At 48.1% G+C, this 20,642-nt stretch overlaps 1 protein-coding gene across 1 annotated transcript in view; it reads right to left on the bottom strand.

Annotated features, from left to right (window-relative positions):
• The window catches only part of DAB2IP (DAB2 interacting protein), a gene marked incomplete at its 3' end in the record, with an annotated part of 120,335 nt that overhangs the window by 68,239 nt on the left and 31,454 nt on the right, over positions 1-20,642 (bottom strand). The window contains exon 3 of the mRNA XM_079544594.1: positions 16,799-16,917. Within this exon, the coding sequence (XP_079400720.1) occupies positions 16,799-16,917 (119 nt within the window). The remainder of the gene's footprint in view (positions 1-16,798; positions 16,918-20,642) is intronic.

Below are 20,642 nucleotides of genomic sequence, written 5' to 3'. Positions count from 1 at the left end.
AATACATCCAAGCCACGAGGAGTCTCCAGCACACACAAGGCTTGGAGGCTTTAAAAATAGCAGCTGGGCTGTATGGCTGTGCGTGGTGCTGTGCAGTTGGTGCAGAGCTGCTGCCCAGGCCCCAGCCCTGTGCTCCTGCCAAGCCTGCAAGCCAGTGTAACACAAAGCAGCCATTTGCTTCTTCAGAAAATAAAAAGATCAACGATTCCCCATTGTTAGGTAAGAACAGATAAACTGTGACTTTGAGCCATCAACAGAGATGGTGCAAGACCAGGAATGTAAATGTAAAATGAAATACACAAAGTTTGAGTGAAAAGACAGTACTTACTAACACTTACAAATTTGCGTGATAAACTTATGTGGTTTCCATTGATGCTTTCTTTCTAGTTCAGGTTTTATACATTTTTCTGCATGCAGATCAAAACTAGATAAGAGCATTGTGATAACAGAAGGCTTAACCCAACAGAACCCCCATAACATACTATGTAAGAATCTTGGGTTCATTACTAATCCCAGGAACTGACTCTGGTTTATTTGCACAGCCCTGAGCACACCTGAGCACACCAGGGCTCAGCAGACACTGCCCATGCTGGGCATCCTCCAGGAACTGCAGGAACTCCAACCTCCTCTGTCCTCTCTGGGGGCATTTTGACAACGGAACAAAATTAATCTCCTGACACTGTTCACTTCTTCTCATCCATCCATCCATCCATCCATCCATCCATCCATCCATCCATCCATCCATCCATCCACTGGCAGTTTCAATAAAAAATTAAATTAGATCACTATGAAGTATCGTGTGTGCAAACAGATGTCACACCACAATATGCTATGATCAGATGGGCATCTCCTAGAAAAACAATATTTATCCGTATTTGGTAAAGAAAGAGCATCTGCTCATCCAGAACCCAAGAGACAAGTCTCCTAATGAGGTTTGGACACTGCAACCATTTCATGGACTAAACCCTGAAAAGAACTGGTTTTACTCTGGGAAACAAATACTATTTCTTCCCCTCAAGTTCTATGCTTAGCCAAACACTTCCTCTTCAATGGGTCAAACCTTGGGAAAGCCAAAACTCCTCAAACTCTGCAGCATCCAGTGTACTGGCATGAATCAATATTTCGAGGTCAAGACCCATCTCTAGTTTTGTCCACGAAAGACAGCATCTGAGACTCACACGAGAGAACCCAAAGAGAAAAACAAAGCACAACACACCTCGCTAACATTTGCTCCAGAACAAATCACAGCACCCAAGTTAGGATGTTAAAAAACAGACACCAGTACATTCCTCCCTCTTTTCCCTAGATCCCTCCTTCCCCCATCAATCTCCACGCTCTCGGACCCTGGCTGGGATCCTCAGATGCTAACACAAAGCAGAAGAGACCTGTTGGGCGCTTGCCTCCTCCAGCACATCCTCAAGCACTGTCAGTAACAGGAGCGCTTTCACTGCTCCCGGGGCAGACTGCTCCCATCGGATATACGGCGGTACCCAGGTCACTTCCTGACGCGTGGATGCCATCATCCTCCCACCTTGTGCCATGTTTATCTGTCAATTACCCGCCCTGCATTCTTTCACCTCCCCTTTGTTGACACTTTTTAAACACACAGTTATGAAATTCGCCCTCTGTTATCTTGTAGCTGACCTAGAAAACACAAGTGGTCGTGCCCTGTGTTCCACTCACTGCTCAGGAACTTGCTCACATGGGGATGTTTCCCAAACACTGAATCTGACAGTGCGCAGCTCTGCACAGGACATCGGGGCCCCATCAGACACCACCCCAAACGGAGCTGATCACTGCTTTAGTCTACTCCCCGCCTCCGATCTCGCTTGTTAGCCATTCCCAAAACTGACTATTTTTTTTAATTACTGTTTTCAGAGAATTGGGATTATTTTCTCTCTAAATGCATTCATCTGATTATCTCCAGGATGAAATTCATTTGGTTAATTACCATCTTTTTAATTTGTTTAAGTTTATGTTTCTATTTCCTCTGCTGTAACACCTCCCTGCGTAGCTCTGCCTGCATTTACTGAGCATCTGACAGACTCCCATTGTGGGATACGAGCAGGAGATTTCCATAAAAACACACACCAAGCCTCGTAGGCAGAGGCAGCAGACTCACAGAGATCCAATAGGAGAGAGAAGCAGCACCAGTCTGGTGCCCACACTGCTTGGAGCTGCCCATGGAGCACAGTCCCAGCCCTGCTCCTTCTGCTGCTGTACCTCCATGATTCCCACCCTGTGGGGCAGCCCTGCACATTTGCAATGACTCTGAAATTACCGTTTTTTCAATGTGTGTAGAGGAGCACTAAAGAAAAGTAGAGAAAGAATCATGTCTCATTTAGAGGATTATCCTGCTTGACGGTATCTTGGATTTAGCTTCAGTTGTGATCCTTGCTCTTGTTTATGCACATTTATAGCATAGCATTTCCCTGATTCCACAGCAATTAAGTCTGTTCCAAGGAAATACTGCCAAACACTACACGTCGTATCAGAATGAAGCAAAAGGAACTGCCTCTGGACCTCGACTAGCATTTTATCTCTGCCCCAAACATAACAACAATCCTGCTTCACAATGCCACCGCTTCAAATCTGCTCACGTAGTCCAAGCTATCCTCTGTCAGAAACAATCTGTTACAACATCTCATTAATTTGCCAAAAAAACAGCAGATTTTACCTAATGCCTAGCTTATTCTATCATCAGCTTATTACAATCCTGAAAGAGAGGTAGGTGAGCTCCAATCTCATTATCAAGATCTGAATTCCAGCCAATGACGCACCAACTGGAAGAAACCTAATATCATTTAACTAGTTTTCTAAACCTTCCTAATTGTAATAGAAGAGAACAATGGAGACATGAGGAGAAATTTCAAATATTTTGAAGCAGATGGAAAAGCCTCCCAGAGGAGAAGGTCACAGCACCCAATTAAATCACACACATGGACTTGAACTGCAGGAGCACTACTGAGCATCCAATAGCTTGGGAGAACTGCAGAGCTGCCTTCGCCAGCACCACCCCTCTCCTCATTCAGAAAGCTGTCTGCCCCTTAATGGGATACATCTCCCAACTAACTGCGTTGTTCTGCAAATTATGGGCTATACATTATTAATGGCTGAATATAAATCAATTTAGTTCACCAAGACAGTATGTATTTTATGTGGGAGATGTTTTCAAAGAAAAGCAATCAGTTGATTTGGCATTTTAAACTCCAGAAAAATAAAGAAGCTATTTCTCAGCTAAGAGGATATGTTCAAACACAAGCATATGCTCTATTTTCTGAAACTGAATTAAGATATATCATTTACTGGCTGGATATGGTATAGCTGACAGCTACTTCTGGCGTCCCAACAAGTTGGACAGTTTGCTCCTATGGCTCCTAGGGGCTGCTGAAAGGGGATGGAGCAAGCAATCCGAGTCACGGATCCATCAAACGGCTGAGGGCAGAAGGGGTCTCACAGCCCCCTGGTCCCACTCCTGCTGTGGGCTGCCTGTCCCCCGGCTCTGGCTGCCCATCTGCAGTCTCGGGCACCTCCAGGGATGGGGCGCCCACAGCTCCGGGCAGCACTGATAGCATCCCATCACTTTGAAACCATGAAAAAGATCATGCTCCCGCCTTCTTATAATCTCCCCTCAAGTACTGGAAGGCCACGACGCGATCTCCTCAGAGCATTCTCTTCTCCAGTCTGAACAGCCCCGGCTCCCCAGTCAGTCTCCAGAGTGGAGCTGCCCTGGCCCTCCGAGCATCCTCGCGGCCCTCCCCCAGACCCTCTCCAACAGCTCCGCATCCTTCGTGTGCTGGGGGCCCCCGCATAAGATCCAGGTCAGCGATTCCCCAGGCCTCAGCTGGCAGCCGGAGCCGGGCGCATCCCGCAGCTGCACCCGCTGGAGGGGTTAAAGGCCCCAGCGCCGGCAGCTCCTGCCCACCCTCCCGCTCCGCGGCTGTCAGCTCAGCAGGGCTCGGCCATCTGGCTGCTCTCCTGTGGGAACACAAAGCCCTCGCACCGCCAGTGTCTGAAGGGCAGTTCTGGAACACAGGGGCCGCACGGGAGGTGTGCGGGATGGGCCCCACCTCGGGGCCGTCTGTCCTCCCCCAGCTGTGTGGTGATGGTTTGACGCCGAGGGCTGGGAGGGCTCTGTGAAGGTCAGCCCATCTGTGTGGTACAGACAGCTCCATCTTACTCCATTCGTTGAGTTTCGCACATTAACACCCTGAGTGTGTTTAGCAGACAAGCCAAAGCTCGCTTGCTATGCACTTGAGTTTGCTTTCCCTCTGCTCTCCAGTAACGATTCATTTAACAGCAGCACAGCAATTAGAAAATCAATATTCCATTCAGATAGAAGCGTTTGTCTGGAGCATTACTTAAGGAACGTCTCCCACAGCCCCACTTGGCCCAGCCCAAGGGGATGGAAGGAGGGATGCTGGTGTAAGGCAGGTGGATGGATCTGAATGCCCGCCTGGCACTTGCAAAGCATTTCAAACTAGGCATAGCCGCCTGGGTATGGCATTCCACTGATAAGCACCTCTGTGCCAGAGCATGCACATAAATACGGCGCAGGGAAGTGCAAGCTTGCTTTGTTGTTTAATATCATACCACCCACCTGAATAAAACAGAGCCTGACACGCGTCATAAGGAATTACTCCAAAAACGCAAGGCCCTTAGGCATTAAGGCCCCATTTGTACTGCAGTCGTATTAACCGAAAATAAAATAAATAAGTAACAATCATGTCTTGGCTATGAAAGGATTTTCCGTTCAGGCGCTCCCTCCATCGCCGTCCCTCAGCACGGGAAGAGCGGGGGGCAGCGGTGCAGAATGGGAATGCAAAGCAGCGACAAGCCTGCGATCACAATGGAGGAATAATGCTCTGCTGTGCTGGGACGAGTGCTGGAGCCTCACAGCACAGCCCGGCCCGCGGCTCCACTCCATATTTAGCAGCAGTGATTATTCAAGCAGGAGCCGAAGTGCTGCCCATCTGCAGATTCTGGAGTGGGAACGCGTTTGGAGGCAGTCTGCTTTATTTTCATGTTGTTTGAAATGAGGGCTGTAACTACAAATCGTTGCTGTGGAAAACCACTCCCCTGCATGCAGAGGTGCAGGGATGGTGATAGACAGAGTGGGCTCGGGGAAAGTCACCGCCTCCGTGGGCTTTTGGGGAGCACAGTCACAGCAAAGAGCCCCTCAGTGCAGAGCAAAGCCAAACACGTCCCTTCCCACGCCCTCTAGAAAATGGAAAATCAGACATACGTGTTACTAAATTAAGCAGCAGGAGCTCCTGTAGCAGGGAACACCAGATACAAGAGCTGCACAAAGCAGACTTCCCCAATGCATATTACAAACCAATTCCCTGGTTTGTTTGCATGTGTCACAACTTACCATCGAGCGGATTCTCAGCATGTTACAGCTCAGGAACAGACATTGGCTTATGAGTGTAACAAAAAGGCTCAATTTTTGGCAAACTTATTGACAAGAGGCTCCCCGACCCCAGAACAACCATGCTGGGTGCCTGGCTGAGAAATGTTTTCCTATGTACTTTTGGATACAGATGGTAACCAGACCCCTGGACAAAACAGCCCGGCTCCACCTTTACAAACATTTGGATTTATAATTATTCCTTTTTTCTTCAGCAATTAGTCTCAGAAATAGCTGCAAAGCCATCTCATGATGTTTATTAGGGTGTTTACTAATCACTTTTTGAATCAATTGGCCCGCCCTAATCTCTATCATACAATAGGTTTTGACAATTTATTTGTATTTTATTCAGTTATCAGGATGAACACAATTAGGAGGGCTCAATTTCTCCAATAAATTTAACTGATATACTCAAGAACACAACCCAAACTCAATCCTACCTTCTTTACTGACATTTGTAGTAAGAAAAAGATACAAGAGGAAGAACTGCGACAAGAAAAACTACTCACAGAGCTGAGTGACACATTCCCAGCTTCTTGGTGACAAGTCTGTGCTTCTATCACAGCACACCGGAGGAGACAGAAGTGCTGCGGATGCAGGTGATACAGCACTCCTCTGCTCCTGAAGATGAGGACGCACTGCTCTCACCCATGTGGAAGCACTGGAGCCAGGAGCAGAAGGGATGTGCTGGTTTGGAACACAGCGGAGCGGGGGGCAGAGCGGCAGCCGATGGCTGTGCAGGGGGAGGGCAGGCAGGGGCTTTCCCCGGGCAGGCTGTCAGCAGCACTGCATTGCTGCACAGGGCTGCTTCATTTCTGAAAGTTGTTATTGGAAAATGTCACTATTCATTGTCAAGAGTTCCCGTGATGCAGGAACTCTCATTACACCTAAGCCCTCTCAGCACAAAATAGCCGCACGCTGATAACCTGAGTGTATCTGCAGCAGCTGCCGCTCCGCGGACTGCACTTGGACAGTCAAGTTATTCTACATGCTTATTAGCCCCATTATTTCATAGCTCATTCCTCTGTGTAATGCCAGCTCTCTATCACTTCATTTCAACACAAAGATAGGTTCCTCTGAGGCAATGAGGGACAAGGACGGAAGGGAGGGTGGGCTGAGGGTGGGGGGCACTGGGCTGTGGGCATGGGGGGACCTGGGGCTGTTGGGCAGATGCCCCATTTGCAAAGTAATGCATAGTGAAATAAGGGAAAAACTGCCTATAGGAATAGATAACAAAGATGAAAGGCAACTAACAATAGGTTTAACAATATTACTGCTCTAAATTATGTGTCACATATCTGACTGTATCTGAGGCACTCATTGATACAAAATATAATTGAAAACAATTATTCCCAGGACTAAAGCTGGCTTTGTATTGTATGGCAACGAGACTTGGAGCATTTACGAGAGAGAAGCACGCACTGCAGCCGGGAAGCAGCAGCAGCCAGCAGCCAGCAATGGGCAACCGGGGCTGTGCTCTGCTCAGTGCTGCTGTCACTGCTTCCTCACTCCCTGCCACCACAGCATTTGCTGTCCCTGATGGGTATGCAGGGGCTCTGCCTCCCTGAGAGGGCTGGAACTGAAATTAATAAGGGGAGTGACAGCCTCAATATGAGTGGCTTTATCTGAGGAGGGTGAGACACCCTGCCTTGCTGTGTACTAAGAGCTGTAGGTATGAAGGCATGCAGACAGAGAGCTCCCAGACGCGTGTTGGAATGGGAACACGAGGGCCATGAGAACAAAACAAAGACAAATAATTCCTTGCCCTTTTCTTGCAGTTTTCACTCAAGGACTTAGGACTGCTTTATGAATACATATCAAGGAAGCTGCCAGCAGCCCAGGAAGCAGCTATGTCATACAGAGATCATAAGCCACGTTCAAGAGATGGGAGTTAAAAAAAAAAACACACACAGAAGTCAGCTGATGTCTTCTCCTAAGTTACATGTTCTCCCAGAACATGTTAGAACTGAATCACAATTATGAGCCACTCTGCAGGGCTCAAATGCCTGTGTAAATGAAGCCAGAAGTACCTAGTTAAAGGAAGAAGGATTGAGGAGATTAATGGTAGCTAGACTTTCTTCCCTAGACAGCTCATAGAGCTTAGAATAGAACAGGGATGCAAGAAAGCAATTAAAAGAGCTAACTTAAATAAATCTCTAAGTGCTGAAAGTTTGCCAGCATAGACCTCTAAATTCTTTTGCAGTGCATCTGGGCCCCTTCCTCCAGGGACTTTCTAACAGCCTCTCAGACATCAAGATAATTATTGCAAAGTGTGACCCAGACTGTGGTTACTGGTGTAATCACAAAAACCCCTTGAGGTTTCACATTAGACACAATCTCACCAGTAAAGCAGACTTTCAACTCTTGGCTAACGTTTTTGTAATGACTAAACTTAAAATTACATTCTCTACGACTCGGCAGCCCGGCGGGTTGGGGTTACACAGGCTGCTACAGGACTGCATAGCCAGGCTGCAGTACCCAGCACACCTGCTGCTGTGCAGCTTAAACTGGGGAGAATTTGGGTGATGGATGCAGAGAGACAATATCTGAATGTTCTTATCATAACAGCAAGATATCGCTAGTAAAGTTCTCCTGCTTTGGCAGACTGGGCACATCTGTTCCCTTCAAACATTACCTAAGCAAAACTGGCTCCTCTAACACTTCAGCTCCTCAAACCAATGGAAATGTTTTGTCTCTCTGGGAAGCTTCCAGGCTGCAGTGGATTTGCTGCTTCCCGGTGCACAGGGAACTTTCACTGCTGGGATATCAATCCTCGCTTGGTTCTAACATGCAATCTCTGATTTAAGCAAACAGGGAATAAGGAAAGAAATTAAATACTAATTGCAATCCAAATTGCTCTATCTCCTCTCCACCCCCGCCAACCCTCCTCCCTGCTCCCTAATCCGTAAAGTCTGAGCGATCATCAGTGAATAATTAATTCTGGATGACTCTGAGGTTCCGTGCAGAGCTCCTGCAGTTGTGCTGTGCAATGGGACGCCCCTGGTGCCTGCAGCTGCATGGTGCTGCCCTCAGCAGTTTGTTGGCCAAAGCCCCCATGCTCGCCCACCCTGACACCACACAAATGCTTCCACGATGACTTGGAGCATTAATGAAAGGTGCAGTGATCAGCCAGGCTGTGGAGTCGTCGTGAGCAGCGCCCCGTCAGCAATTAGAACTGTTAAGGTATGGAGTTAACGTAAGCATTTCAGCACGTGGCAGAAGAAATAAAAACTGCTGCAATGGGATTTTAAAAGCATGCAAAGCTGGCATTCTGAAAAGAGAAAAGTTACAACAAAAGACAGCTCATGAGCAGCCACCTCAGTCTTCCCTATTGGTCCAGAACATGCTGTGTACGAGAAATGCTGTACTGCCCATGGCCTTTCCCCTGTGCAACAGTCCTAAAGCAAACCCTGTGATCCAAGCAGCACCAGATTGCTCAGGTGTGACACAGGGCAGCAGCACAGGGCCGTGTCTGCCTGCTGGAAGGAGGCTGCTCTGCTGCCCGCAGCCCACAGCCCTTCACTGCAGTGCTCAGAAGCACTGCGGTCTTTTAAAATGTTGTTCTCACCTTGCCTGAAATATAGATCAATCTTTCTATTTTATGTATATGTATATTTTTATGTATGTGTCAGTAAGAGTGGTACTATATAGCGACACATCCATAATGGAACAAAGCTCCCTGCACAGCAAGGATGGCAAAATATTAATTATTCAAGGTAAGAGTTATGTAAATCATTTGGTAACTACTGCAGGACTACTTTGCAGAGGGACTCCTATGGGGAAGAAGCACTGAACACTTCAAATAGGGGATGCGTGCAATCTCTCATGTACCAGCAGCAGAGCATGGGGGTTACTGTGCAGGGCCAGCATAATCCCAGAGGCATTTGTAAGTGTGAACAAAGGGGACAGCCTGATATAATACCTGTGGCTCTACACCTGCTAACACCTTGGCATCATTTTGTGAACAAATGCCTCCCTCCTGCATGCCATCAATCACGTACAACGCATGGCACATCTCTATCTCACAGAACTGCTTATGTAACACGTGTGGATTAAAGCCAAATTCATATTTCTGGCTTTAATTCAAATCAGTTAAGTGTTTTTTGTGAAACAAATTATACTTTAATTCTAGCTAAAATGCACTGCCTTAGTTCAATTAAAATGAACTCTTCTTTCTTTTCATCACGCCTGACCCGAATTTTGCCATTGAGAGCATAAGTAACGTAAGTGAGATGTTCTGCAGTTGTACTGAAAATGAAAATTCTCAACACGGGCAGTGAGGTAAACAAGACCACACCGTCAGCATCGTAAGAAGACACCACAAGTGAACAATGCACTCGAAACCTCCCTAATAATAATTTCAGAAGACGCTCCATGTTGTAAGGCGTTATCAAAGTGTGCGGGAGGAGGAAGGACAGAGGAACACATTTTTCTGTGCTGTTTTTTTCTCCCCTCGCAGTTGATGGATGAACCTGACAGAGTTATTTCATATTCACAAGTCTCGAACATCATTACAGCCCATGCTCTGTACAACCAATGCTGGCAGTGAGCTCAGTGCACGGGCTGCCTGCAGCTACAATCAGCGCATTTCTGTGCACCACCACTGCAATATGAAATTGGATAACAAGATATACATGTCAAACATCTGCGTCCTCCAGCACTTGGAACAAAGGCTTGAAAACCTTGCCCACCTCAGCTGCTGGATGCACTCTTACAGTGGTCTCTGCCCCTCACACAGACCTTCCAACCAAGGCCTTGCAGAGCTTCAATGAAGAACAGAGCCAAGCTTGTTTTTGAACATTTCCTCCTTCCGACACACATCTCACACTGGTTGCCAATAGAAAAGACAGAGTACAGGACAAAAAAATGTGATGCATCCAGCAAGGCAACTTTCCTGAGATGGGAAATTCCACTGTGAAAGATGGAGACTGGAGGAGAAGCCAGGGAGAAGCCCTCCCAGACTCCACGCAGCGCTGGGGGCACGGGCTGAAGCACAGGTTGGTAACAGCGCTAATTAATGTCGCTACATGCTGCCCCTGAGAGAGAAGGGCTTCTTCTGCACCTTACCATTACCCTGCAGTTTCCTGACATGGTTCAGTGCTCCGATCAAACAGAAACCCACTCCAAATATAATTTCCCATTGAATCAGCCTGCTGCCCTGCTCAGACTGTGACGATGGCCCTGTGGCTGTGAGTGCAGCCAGGGGCAGGAGCCACTCCAGTTGGTCTGCAAGGGGTGCTGTCATCAAGGGCACTTTGCATTGTGTGCCAGGTAGTTTAAGCTGGGGATAGAAGTATCTTAATTTTACTGAAAACAGACAATAATGAAAAAAAACAACCAAAAACCAGAAGAGTCTAGAACCATCACAAAGCCTTTTCTGGTATAAAAGCTGTACTGATGGCATTTCTTTTTTTTCTTTGAGTTTATTGACATGGAGAGTAACACTAATGTAATTGCACGGAAATTCATGCAGACGAAAATCCCAACAGGGCAAAGTCAGAATAAACGGTCTGTGCAGAAACAAAATGTTCCTGCAGAGCCGTGGCAGCCTCTGTCTTCCATCTGAAGAATATCGGAGTGCAGCAGCTCAGCTGCTCCCCGGCTCAGAGGCGGTGCCAAAGGGCTCCGAGCAGAACTGCTGCCCTGGGGGACACTGCTGCCCCACACCAACACCTCCACCAACAACGGCCAACAGCATCCCTGCAGGCCGCGGGGATGGCGAAAGGAAAGCAAGCGTCCTCCTGTCCATTAACCAACCTGACCTCCGCTGCAGAAACAATGCCTTCCCACTGTACGTGTTTGCCAAACATTCTTCAAATGCTAACCATCTGCAGCTGCAATACAATGCTTTGATTACAAACGTCAAAAAGATGGCGCATAAAATTAACTTCTCCTTATTTAGTAGGTTTAGAGAAATGCGGCTTCACGCTACACGAATTCGGTGCCCTCGGTATGAAAACTCCCCATTATGATGTCTCATCAAATTAGAGCCAACGATACAACGATGTCATCTGTACCGCCGCACAACACTATATTTTGTAATTAAGCAGGACAGTGAAACAATGGCCTTGCTTATAGAGAAAAGGTCAGGAATGCAAAACATATTTTTGCAAGCTAATTGTAAGATGGATGAAGCCAATTATCCCGGTAGTGCCGCAGACGCTCAAGTAGGAAGGATTTTATAATTTTGCTACGTGACTCCAATTGAGTCAGAGTCTGAGCTGTACCCCTGTGGGGCACCATGTGGGGCTGTTTCAGCAGCTGGGAAGCCAAGAAGCAGAGAAACACGAAGGGCCCACAGCCTGGACCTTATTCTTATAACGCTGAGCATTACCCTTTCTTCCATAAAAAGGACTATTTGTTTTTATGTCAATGCCAAAAGAAAACCCCCAAATCCCCTTACTATTCAGAGCATTATCCCTTTAAAATGATTTGAGTGCCAGTTCCTAAAAGTCCTGTACCTGTGAAGAAGACGATGAGCAACGTAACGGGTTGTGTGGAAAGGGGACAATTTCCTCCTGCATCTCCCCTTCAAAGCAGTTCTGCTTTCACTGTAGCTTCCAAATATCGCCATTAAATGGGGATCAGTAATTAACCGATTCTGATTCAAGAAATGCTTTGCCAAGGAATCCCATTAAAAGATTGATTTGCACATTCCCAGCCAAGGTTGCCTTGACATAAATGCAGCACTCTGTGTGGGTGGGCAGCACTCCTCAGCCCATTCCCCATCACCAGAGCTGCGCTTGTTTGCTGGTGGTGGGGTGGACTCAGAACAGACATTGCCTCTGCACCACAGCGCAGATGCTGGGTGCTCCTGCTCCACTTTGCAACACGTCACATTTTGCTTTCCAGGTATGGCTGATGGTGCAGAATGGTTCCCGTGTACAAACTCGGTGGTGCTTCCTCAGAATATCTGCATTATCAAAACAACCCTCCACCTTGCACCTGCTGTTCTAACTCTTCTTGCTTAGAACACTGCACAGCCAATGCCATTCAGCTAAGGAGCCAGAAGCAGCCACAAGCTCCATGCATGGCTGTGCGGGGGTCATTCCTCTTCCCAAAGGAAACAAAGCCACTTCTGCATGCTCTGTAATGAAGCAGTCACCCTATTCTCGTCAACCAGCTTCATCATGACTAAAAATATTTGGCCTATCAGGTTTGTTGGGAATAAACAAATGATGAGACCTGACAAGAAACCGCAGACTAACTTTACTGTATGAGTACGGATATTCAGAAGCTCTTAATGCTCTCCTATTGCTTCAAAATAAACTTTATGAATGTTTGGAACCCATAGAGCAGACTGCATTGGTGCTGCATCAGGAGTTGAAGGTGCTGCAGTATGTGACTTGTATGCTTTCCCTTCTCTCTGTGGGTTATAAGGAAAAATTTGTGGTGGCATAAGAATTGAATAGTTCAAAGAGTGAGTAAGAGTAATGGCCATGGTGTTACCAAAGCATGGCTGCAGCCCTTCCCAGGCTGAGGCTCATTTAACAATTCACCATATGCTCAGATTTTTTGTAGTGCCAAGAAAAAAACCATAAATGGAATGTTATCTTGTGGAATTATGCAAACAACGACCAACACAAAAACTTGCAAATAATCCCAAATGTTACTAATTGAGTGTCCCTTAGCTCTGAAGGCACACAGCACGCTGAGAAGAGGCGTCCTTAGGAGCCATCAGCATCAGGATTACATCAGAATAATGAGTTACACGGAGTGCCCATCTTTCATCCCATAAAGTGACCCTGTGTCCCTCTGCTCTCAGCACTGATGTAACAATGCCCAAATAACACAATTAACAAGTGCAGCAGAATAACCTTCTCTCAGTTCTCCAGGCCTGCTCTGTGTGCCCAGAGCCCAACCCAGGAACTTGCTCAAACCCCTATTTCATAGCAGAAATGTGGGTCCAATTAAGGACAACCCATCTGCCAAATGTTTGATTTGTGGCTGATTCCAGAGAGGCCCCTACAAACACAAACATTCAGCGCTCCATGATAAAAACTTCATTAGCTGCTGTAATAAGTCAGGATGTGGGACACCTTGTTAGCGAAAAGCCTCTTTAACAGAACCCTTTTCTAGCTCTAACAAGTGACAAACAAAAGCTGGAAACAAGCAAACAAAACCTGAAAGGCTCATCCCACAGTCCTCCTTGCAATCTCACATTTATACCAACGTACCAGATGAACACAGCTCACATGTCAGACCCTAGCTGTACTTGCTGTGATATTGCTTCTGTTCACAATCAATCACTGTACCCCGTTGCTGTTACAAGGCTCCAAGAAGAACATCAGTATGTGAAAGGATGAAGAGATGTGTCCAGCTGCACCGCGTGAGCCCTGCCATCACTTGAAGGCAGCACCAACCTCTTATTCCACCTCTTTCAAATCAGTCTCCTCTCAGTCAGTGTGAAAATCAGATGCCATGAGATTCGACCACGCCTGTCCTACAAACATAAGCTCTGCCTGACTGTAATCAGCGCGTTCTTCTGATGTGCTGCTCGGACAAGTTCTCAGATGTTCTCTACAGACAAAAAGAAGTTGCCCAGGATTCTCCTTAGCAGCACTGTCGGACTTCCCAGAGCTGCTCAGACCATGCATGCACATAGCAGAGCGCAGCGGGACCCCAGCAAAAAGCACAGCAGCTCCGTGGAGATGAGCCCCACACATGGCAGAGCTGCCAGCTCCTCTCAGGCTGCAGGGACTCACTCTGTATGAGCAGCTTCTGGGAACCTGCCTGATCCTTTGTGCTGCTGTGAGGCATGGAGCACAGAGTGACCCACAGCCAGCAGGGCGATTTGGAAGTGCTGCAACCGAGACGTTCTGTGACATTTCTGTTTACAGATATTTCCTCGTTTTGCATTGTTATAAAACTCACTGTACAAATTCCTCACTGTAATCACGTGCCATTTCAAATTCACATGATGAATTTAAATACGTACATTTATCAAACACAGATACGTTTATATTCTCTCCATACATGCCACATCCACCTCGTTGGTTGTCTGCACACATCTGTGCACACTTAGTGTATTTATACACACTTGCTGTACACAGCAGGATGAACAGGACACACAAGAAATGCAAAAATAAAGATATGAGGAGATATTACACAGCACCAATAAAGGTATGCCAAACCCAGGTAACAATCATTTGTGATCTACTACAACTATAGCTCAATACTTAACCTCAAGGACTTTGTGTGCATTTATTGCACTATTCATTTGTGCTACGGCATCTCTTGCAGAGATGCAATCTCTTGCAAAAATTCTGCCAAGCCCCAGAACAGAATGTTGTTACAATGGTTACTTCCATGAGAAAAGCAGGAGTTTGCAGGCAGTCAGCTTCAATACAAGATGGAGTCAGAAATCAAATATTTAGGAAGCAACGCTGATAGCAGGTGCTCCTTTGAAGCATTTCTTCGATTTCCAGAGAGATAAGGAAGCACAGCACAAACCGAATGAGAGTGATATAGAGTCAAGCCCCTTCATACACAGAGCTGCATGCATCATGCATTTTAATCGACACAGGAATGTTCAGGAAGACAGAATTATCTCTGTAACCAAGCCATAGGTGTGTCACTGAGAAGACCAACTGCTGCTTTGTTTCACCTCTCCCGGAGCTGTATCTACAGCCAGGGAATTTTGCAGAAGGAAACCCGCTCACTCCCACTGACCTGACAGTGCTGGGAAAGCTGGGGACTGAAAGCTCAGTGCCAGAATCCACCGAGCGTCAGACGGCTCCCTGCAGACAGCGGCGTGTCTGCAGAGCACAGCTGAAGCCTGAGTGATACCTGAAGCCCTTCGTTTCCAGTTTCTGAATACTCAGATAAGCGAATCCTTACGGTTTGTTCAATGCTGACAAATGCTGCCGCTCCTCTAATCCACATTTTAATCACTATGCTGAAAATGCACTACAGCCATTCATCGAATTCCTTTAGGGAAAAGTTGTGTGGTAAATGCACTCTGTCAGAAGGACACTGCCCAGCATGTGGCAGGGCTCTTGTTCAGGGAGAGCAGGGAAATCACAGACTTAATTTAAGAAAACGACTTTGGCTTCAGGGCTGGCCAAAGCAGTTCATTCCCATGTCCTACACTGCCAGTTTGCAGAATGAAACAAAACTCATCTGCAGAGAGAGAAAACACTGCCCTGTGTGCCCCCTCTGTGCCCACCTCGGGGCACCCAGCAGCACTGGGCAGATCCCCAGCTGCCCTCACTTGTCCACCATGTGGAACACAGTGCCCTGCTTGGAGCAGCTGTGAAAACTGCAGCGCAAAATTGTGACTCTGCCTCTGCAACGTTTCCCTGTGCTGACCAGCACAATCCTTTCACTTGCTAAATCCAGAAGGAAAAAGCTTAGCTTGTCTAAAGAAAAACCCAGATTTCAGAAACATTCAGCAGCTCCCAGCCCCTCCAGTGGGTGAGGATGGCTAAAAGGAAGTTGCTCTCGCTGTGTCTGAAAGTGAAACGTGTGCTCAGTGGGTCCTATGGTGCTGTCTTGATATTTTATAATCTCACTGCTACAAAATGATCACATCCATGTATGCCTGATCTGCCATACTTTTCAGACAGAGCTTTTCTGGCACTTCCATACCTGTGTGTCATTCTCTAAATAGATTCACATAAGACCTCGGGACCTTCCTCCTGGAAGCAACACCTCTGTGTGCTGTTAGCAGCGGGGCCCATCAAACCAAACCTGCCCTTGCTCTGCATTCTGCATTCACACATAAGTTATCCAGAGATGTGTGGCTGTCTCACTCATGCACCCACAGAAATGTACACACACAAACACACTGATGAGCTTCATCTTCTAACCAGGCTGGAAAATAACCACCAGGTCTCTTTTCCCCTTATTTTGTGTGCAGTTTGCTCCACCGCCAGCCAACCCACACCACACAGCTCCCTGCCATGGGCTGCCTGGGAGCAGAGACGCAGGGCTGCACCGGAGTGCAGGTGTGGAAGGGGAAAGGAATCTGGGGACATCACAGCTGTTATTGTCCATACAAGGGCTGAGCCGGTGCTGCTCCCTCCCTCCTTCCCATGCCCGCAGCGCTCAGCGGCTGCTACATCTCCGTGCTCTGCCTGTGCCAGAGCAACAACTTTGGGTGGAGTGGGGAGAGGAAAGCCCATCAGATGGGCACCTCAGTCCATTCTACTCAACCTAAAAAGGGAGGGCTCGCACTGTGTGCTTGCCAATGCACTAAAATTGCACCTAATGCAATTAATCAAGTCCACCTCTATCACAGATGTGCCGTCGCTCCCAATAAGATGAGCTCAGGGTTAACAAAGGCTGCAAAAAGCGGCGTGCTCATCCCATCCCATCCCATCCCATCCCATCCCATCCCATCCCATCCCATCCCATCCCATCCCATCCCGAGGAACGGCTGCTCACCTCTCATTGTCCACGCTCCTGAAGCCAGGTAAGATGTGCCGGAAGCTGCTGTTCCTGTCGAGCTTCGGTTGGCTCTTTGTCCTTTTGATGGAGCCTTTAAGCCGGCGGCTGAGGAACCCCTGCGGGGTGAGACAAGAATACTAAATATTAAGACAAGCTGGAGCCCCGGCCTGCTGCCCGGCTGCGATCCCCGCGCTCTGCGCCCCGTGCTCAGCCCGGCCGGGCGCTGCGGCGGCGCTGGGCTCCGGGGCCGCCGTTACCGTGGCAACCATCGGCTCACATCAAAATCCTGTCGGAGAGACGAGGCGAGCGCACCGGAGGGAGGCAGGGGGAGGTCGGAGCGCCTGCACCACCCGCCCTGGGCAATAACTTCCCGCCCGGACGAGCCTCCCCCCTCCCCGCCGGCACACTTGGCCCCGGGTGCGGTCGGTACCCGCGCAGCCCCGCAGTGCGCGTCCCCGGGAGCGGCGGGCGGCACCTGTGCGGGAGGAGCACCGCACTGCTTTCTGTGCGGGAGGGCGAGTCTTGGAGTCACGGATCCCGCACTGTTCCGCTGCAACGCCGCCGCGAAACGTTTAATGGGAAATCTCGCAGCTGTGGTTTTTTTTGTTTTTTTTTTTTTTTTTTTTTTTTGTCAGGAGTTAATGTCCGACGTAACCTGAACGTTGCATTTAATCCCTTGGCTAAATAAGGCAGTAAAAATATAACGCTGCTGTGGTGCCCAGCATTTACAGCAGAGAACAACCTGCGTGGGTCAGGCACGGCGGGCAGAGCGGGCGGCGCTGGGAACACGAGTGGCGCTTTGGCAGCAGAGCCGAAAGCGGCATCCCTTCATGTGCCGTCAAACCTGGGCAGCAAATGAGGCCGATCCCCAGGTCAGCCCTCACGGCCCGAGGTCCCGCACGTATCCCCTCCATTCCGTCCCCAGGAGAGGGAGTGAGATACCCACTGCAAAAAGCGCTGATTTTGACGGACGTATGGGAAGGAGGGAGGAGCGGACACCTTCCCACGGGCAGTTCTGCAGCCTCACCCTCCATCCCCGAGCCCAGGGCAGCCCCTCCCGGCAGCCTCCAGCGGCGGCCATAGGCCAGATGCCCTTTAGCAGCTCCCTTTTATAACCGATATCCTTCACATGTTTTGCAGGAGAATAATCGCAGCCTGCCTTCTATCCATTCTGCCATTTGCTCGCGCTATGTAAATGCTCCTTCCCCACCCAGCACATTCACAGGGCACATCCTGTCCTCCTCGGGTTGCGGGCTGCCCTGGGGCGTCTGTGCAGCACTTGTGGAAGTGACCTCCCTGTAAGTGCAGCAGGAATTTCAGACATGCAGATATCCAGAGGTGCTTTGCATTCATTAAGCACCACTTCTACAGGTGAGGTACATAACACACCTCCACGTGAGCTGAGCCCTACCCTGGGAGCTGCCTGCACGCGGCCATAGCATGATGCACAGTGCAGGCTGCTGCGTCTCACACCAACAGAATGCAAGCAGCACCAAAGGCCGTCCCAAGAAACAGCATCAGAGAATGCTGTTTGTGTGGTATAGAGAAACATCACAAAGTGCAGAAAGAGGGATCAACGTGGCTCCGAAACAGCACATCTGGGGACGATCTCCTCCAGTGCTCAGTCCATTGCCAAGCTGTTTTTTGCTGTGCTCTGCCCTCAGCCAGCATCATCCTCAGCCATCAGCCCTTCGTGCTCCTGTCCTGGCCAGGTCAGGCTGCTGGCTGCCTGCTAGGAGCCCTGCCAAAGCACCAAGAACAAAAACAACAACGTGCACCTGCCCATTATTTCCCTCATGCCACTGCTGAGTGCTTGCTGCCTACGTGCCAGTCCTTAGCAGGGCCAGCGCAGCTGGGTCACAGCGTTATTGAGGACTTGTTAAAATCCTCAACTCAGGAAGGGAATTGAGAAGGAAAAACACAACGACTGTCTGTGAGGAATGATGGCTGCTTTCTTTCACTATCTTATATGTCTCATCTCGACAACTGTTAGATGATTCGTGCAGGATCTGGAAATTAGAATTTAGGGTTGCAATAAGACATTACTTTCCTTCTGTTTCGCATTGTTTTTACGTTCATTGCTACCAGAAGGAGATCACACTCTGCCATTTTCAGTTTTCATTGCTAGCTTCATTTGGGAGAACGAGATGTCAGGCTTTTTAATGCTGACAAATTACAATGCTGTAGCAACACTGTGCACCTCCATTGTGCGTGCCAGAGACCAGGAACTGCCTCCCATAATTTTTAGATGGGGTAAGAAAAAAAAAAAATAGAAAGAGGAGCTCGCTTGCCACAAAGACAACAGAGAGAGAATCTGACCTGGGGTGTGACTGCCGTGCTTTCATGGTGAGATCATAAATGCATCATCCATTTCTTCTTCATTTATGACTTTAAAGACCATCTGATTCTGATCTCCGGATGAATGAGGCTAATCCTACCCTGCTAGAATCGCCTGCTCCTCTAGCCTTGCTGCATTCTTGTGACTTCCATTAATTTACGTCTTTAAGCCCTTTATGTTACATGTTCTTTAAATTCTTCCAAGTGTTTACTGTGAGCTGTCTAGGGCAGGACTGTGTCTTCCAACGTGTGGGCAGCAACTAGCACTAGAAAAAATTAGAACACTAACTTGGAAGTTTTCATTGAGAAGAAGTTAATAGACTGTGCTAAGTGACGACAAATAGAAACGTGAAGAGCCAAAGAATCCCTTCAGGCGTTACAAGGGCAGCCAAGCACTGGAGGTGCTCCATCCATCCGCCCGCAGCCGGGCAGGGCAGAGAGCAGGCTGCTGTGTGCTGTGCTGTGAGCTGAGCACCTCTGCGCTCCTTCAGAACCAGCGCAGTCTGCACAAATGGGGATAACGCTTCTCCTTCCTTTAGTACAGACTTGCCTTTGTTTTCAAGTTCTGCTAGAATACAAGGAAGGGAATCTCAGGCCCCTTCCACCTTCCTTGTAGGCATGGGGCACAAGTAAATAACAAAATACCTTCTTGGGAACAGAGCTGCCAACTGTACCACACAGCCTAACTTCTGTGCAAGATGAGATCTTTCAATGGAGAGGAGGTGACCACTGTGGTCAAGAACAGTACCACACAAACCTGTGCAGGAGTGTGGAAGTTATCTGGGCATCAAAGCCCACACAGAACTCAATGAGCATGATAGGAAAGAGAGGAGCAGAGCTCTCACAGTGCAGCCAAGTGCTTTCACTTTTTAAGAGCAAGGGCCTTGCTTTTCTTGTTCTGCTTCTGCAGTTTGGACTCTGACATCCTCAAGCCCAGAACACGATTGCTCTAATCAGAAGAGCTGGCTGAAATTGTAATAAGACACAGACAAAGAAGGCAAAACAAATCCTTTTGAGGAATTGCTTAATCACAGATGCCATTATTTGAGTTGGAACAGGACACCCACAACTCAAAGCAGGACAATTAAGTCTGTTGTGACTTGGGGTTTTTTGGACATATTTGGACAAACCCAAACTCTGTGACAGATGGAAGAAGGTGAGATTTTCATTTTCATTCTTCCTTCGTATCAAACTTGGCATTTCCAATTACTTGAGCCCCTGAAAGAACATTTGATTATATCAAAATATCTGAATATGTTGAGCATTCTAATACTTTTAAAGCATGTGTATATAAGCAGCTCAGAGCTGCGCACCCGTGAGAAGCAGGAGCTGCGTGCTTCCATGGGCGCTGGGCCAAGGATGAGCAAACTGGGAGGAAAAGAGAAGGGAGGGCTGCTATGCTGAGTGCAGCACTGAGGATGGCAAAGTCTTGCCTGCCTCTCGAGCTCCTGTTTTATTAAGTATAAAGTAACTCCACAAGTCTCATGTATCTGTGCATTAATGT

The sequence above is a fragment of the Tetrao urogallus genome, assembly GCF_951394365.1.
Source record: "Tetrao urogallus genome assembly, chromosome: 19".
NCBI lineage: Eukaryota > Metazoa > Chordata > Aves > Galliformes > Phasianidae > Tetrao > Tetrao urogallus.
Note: the sequence above shows the minus strand (reverse complement) of the source record. Positions and strands in the feature narration are given on the sequence as shown.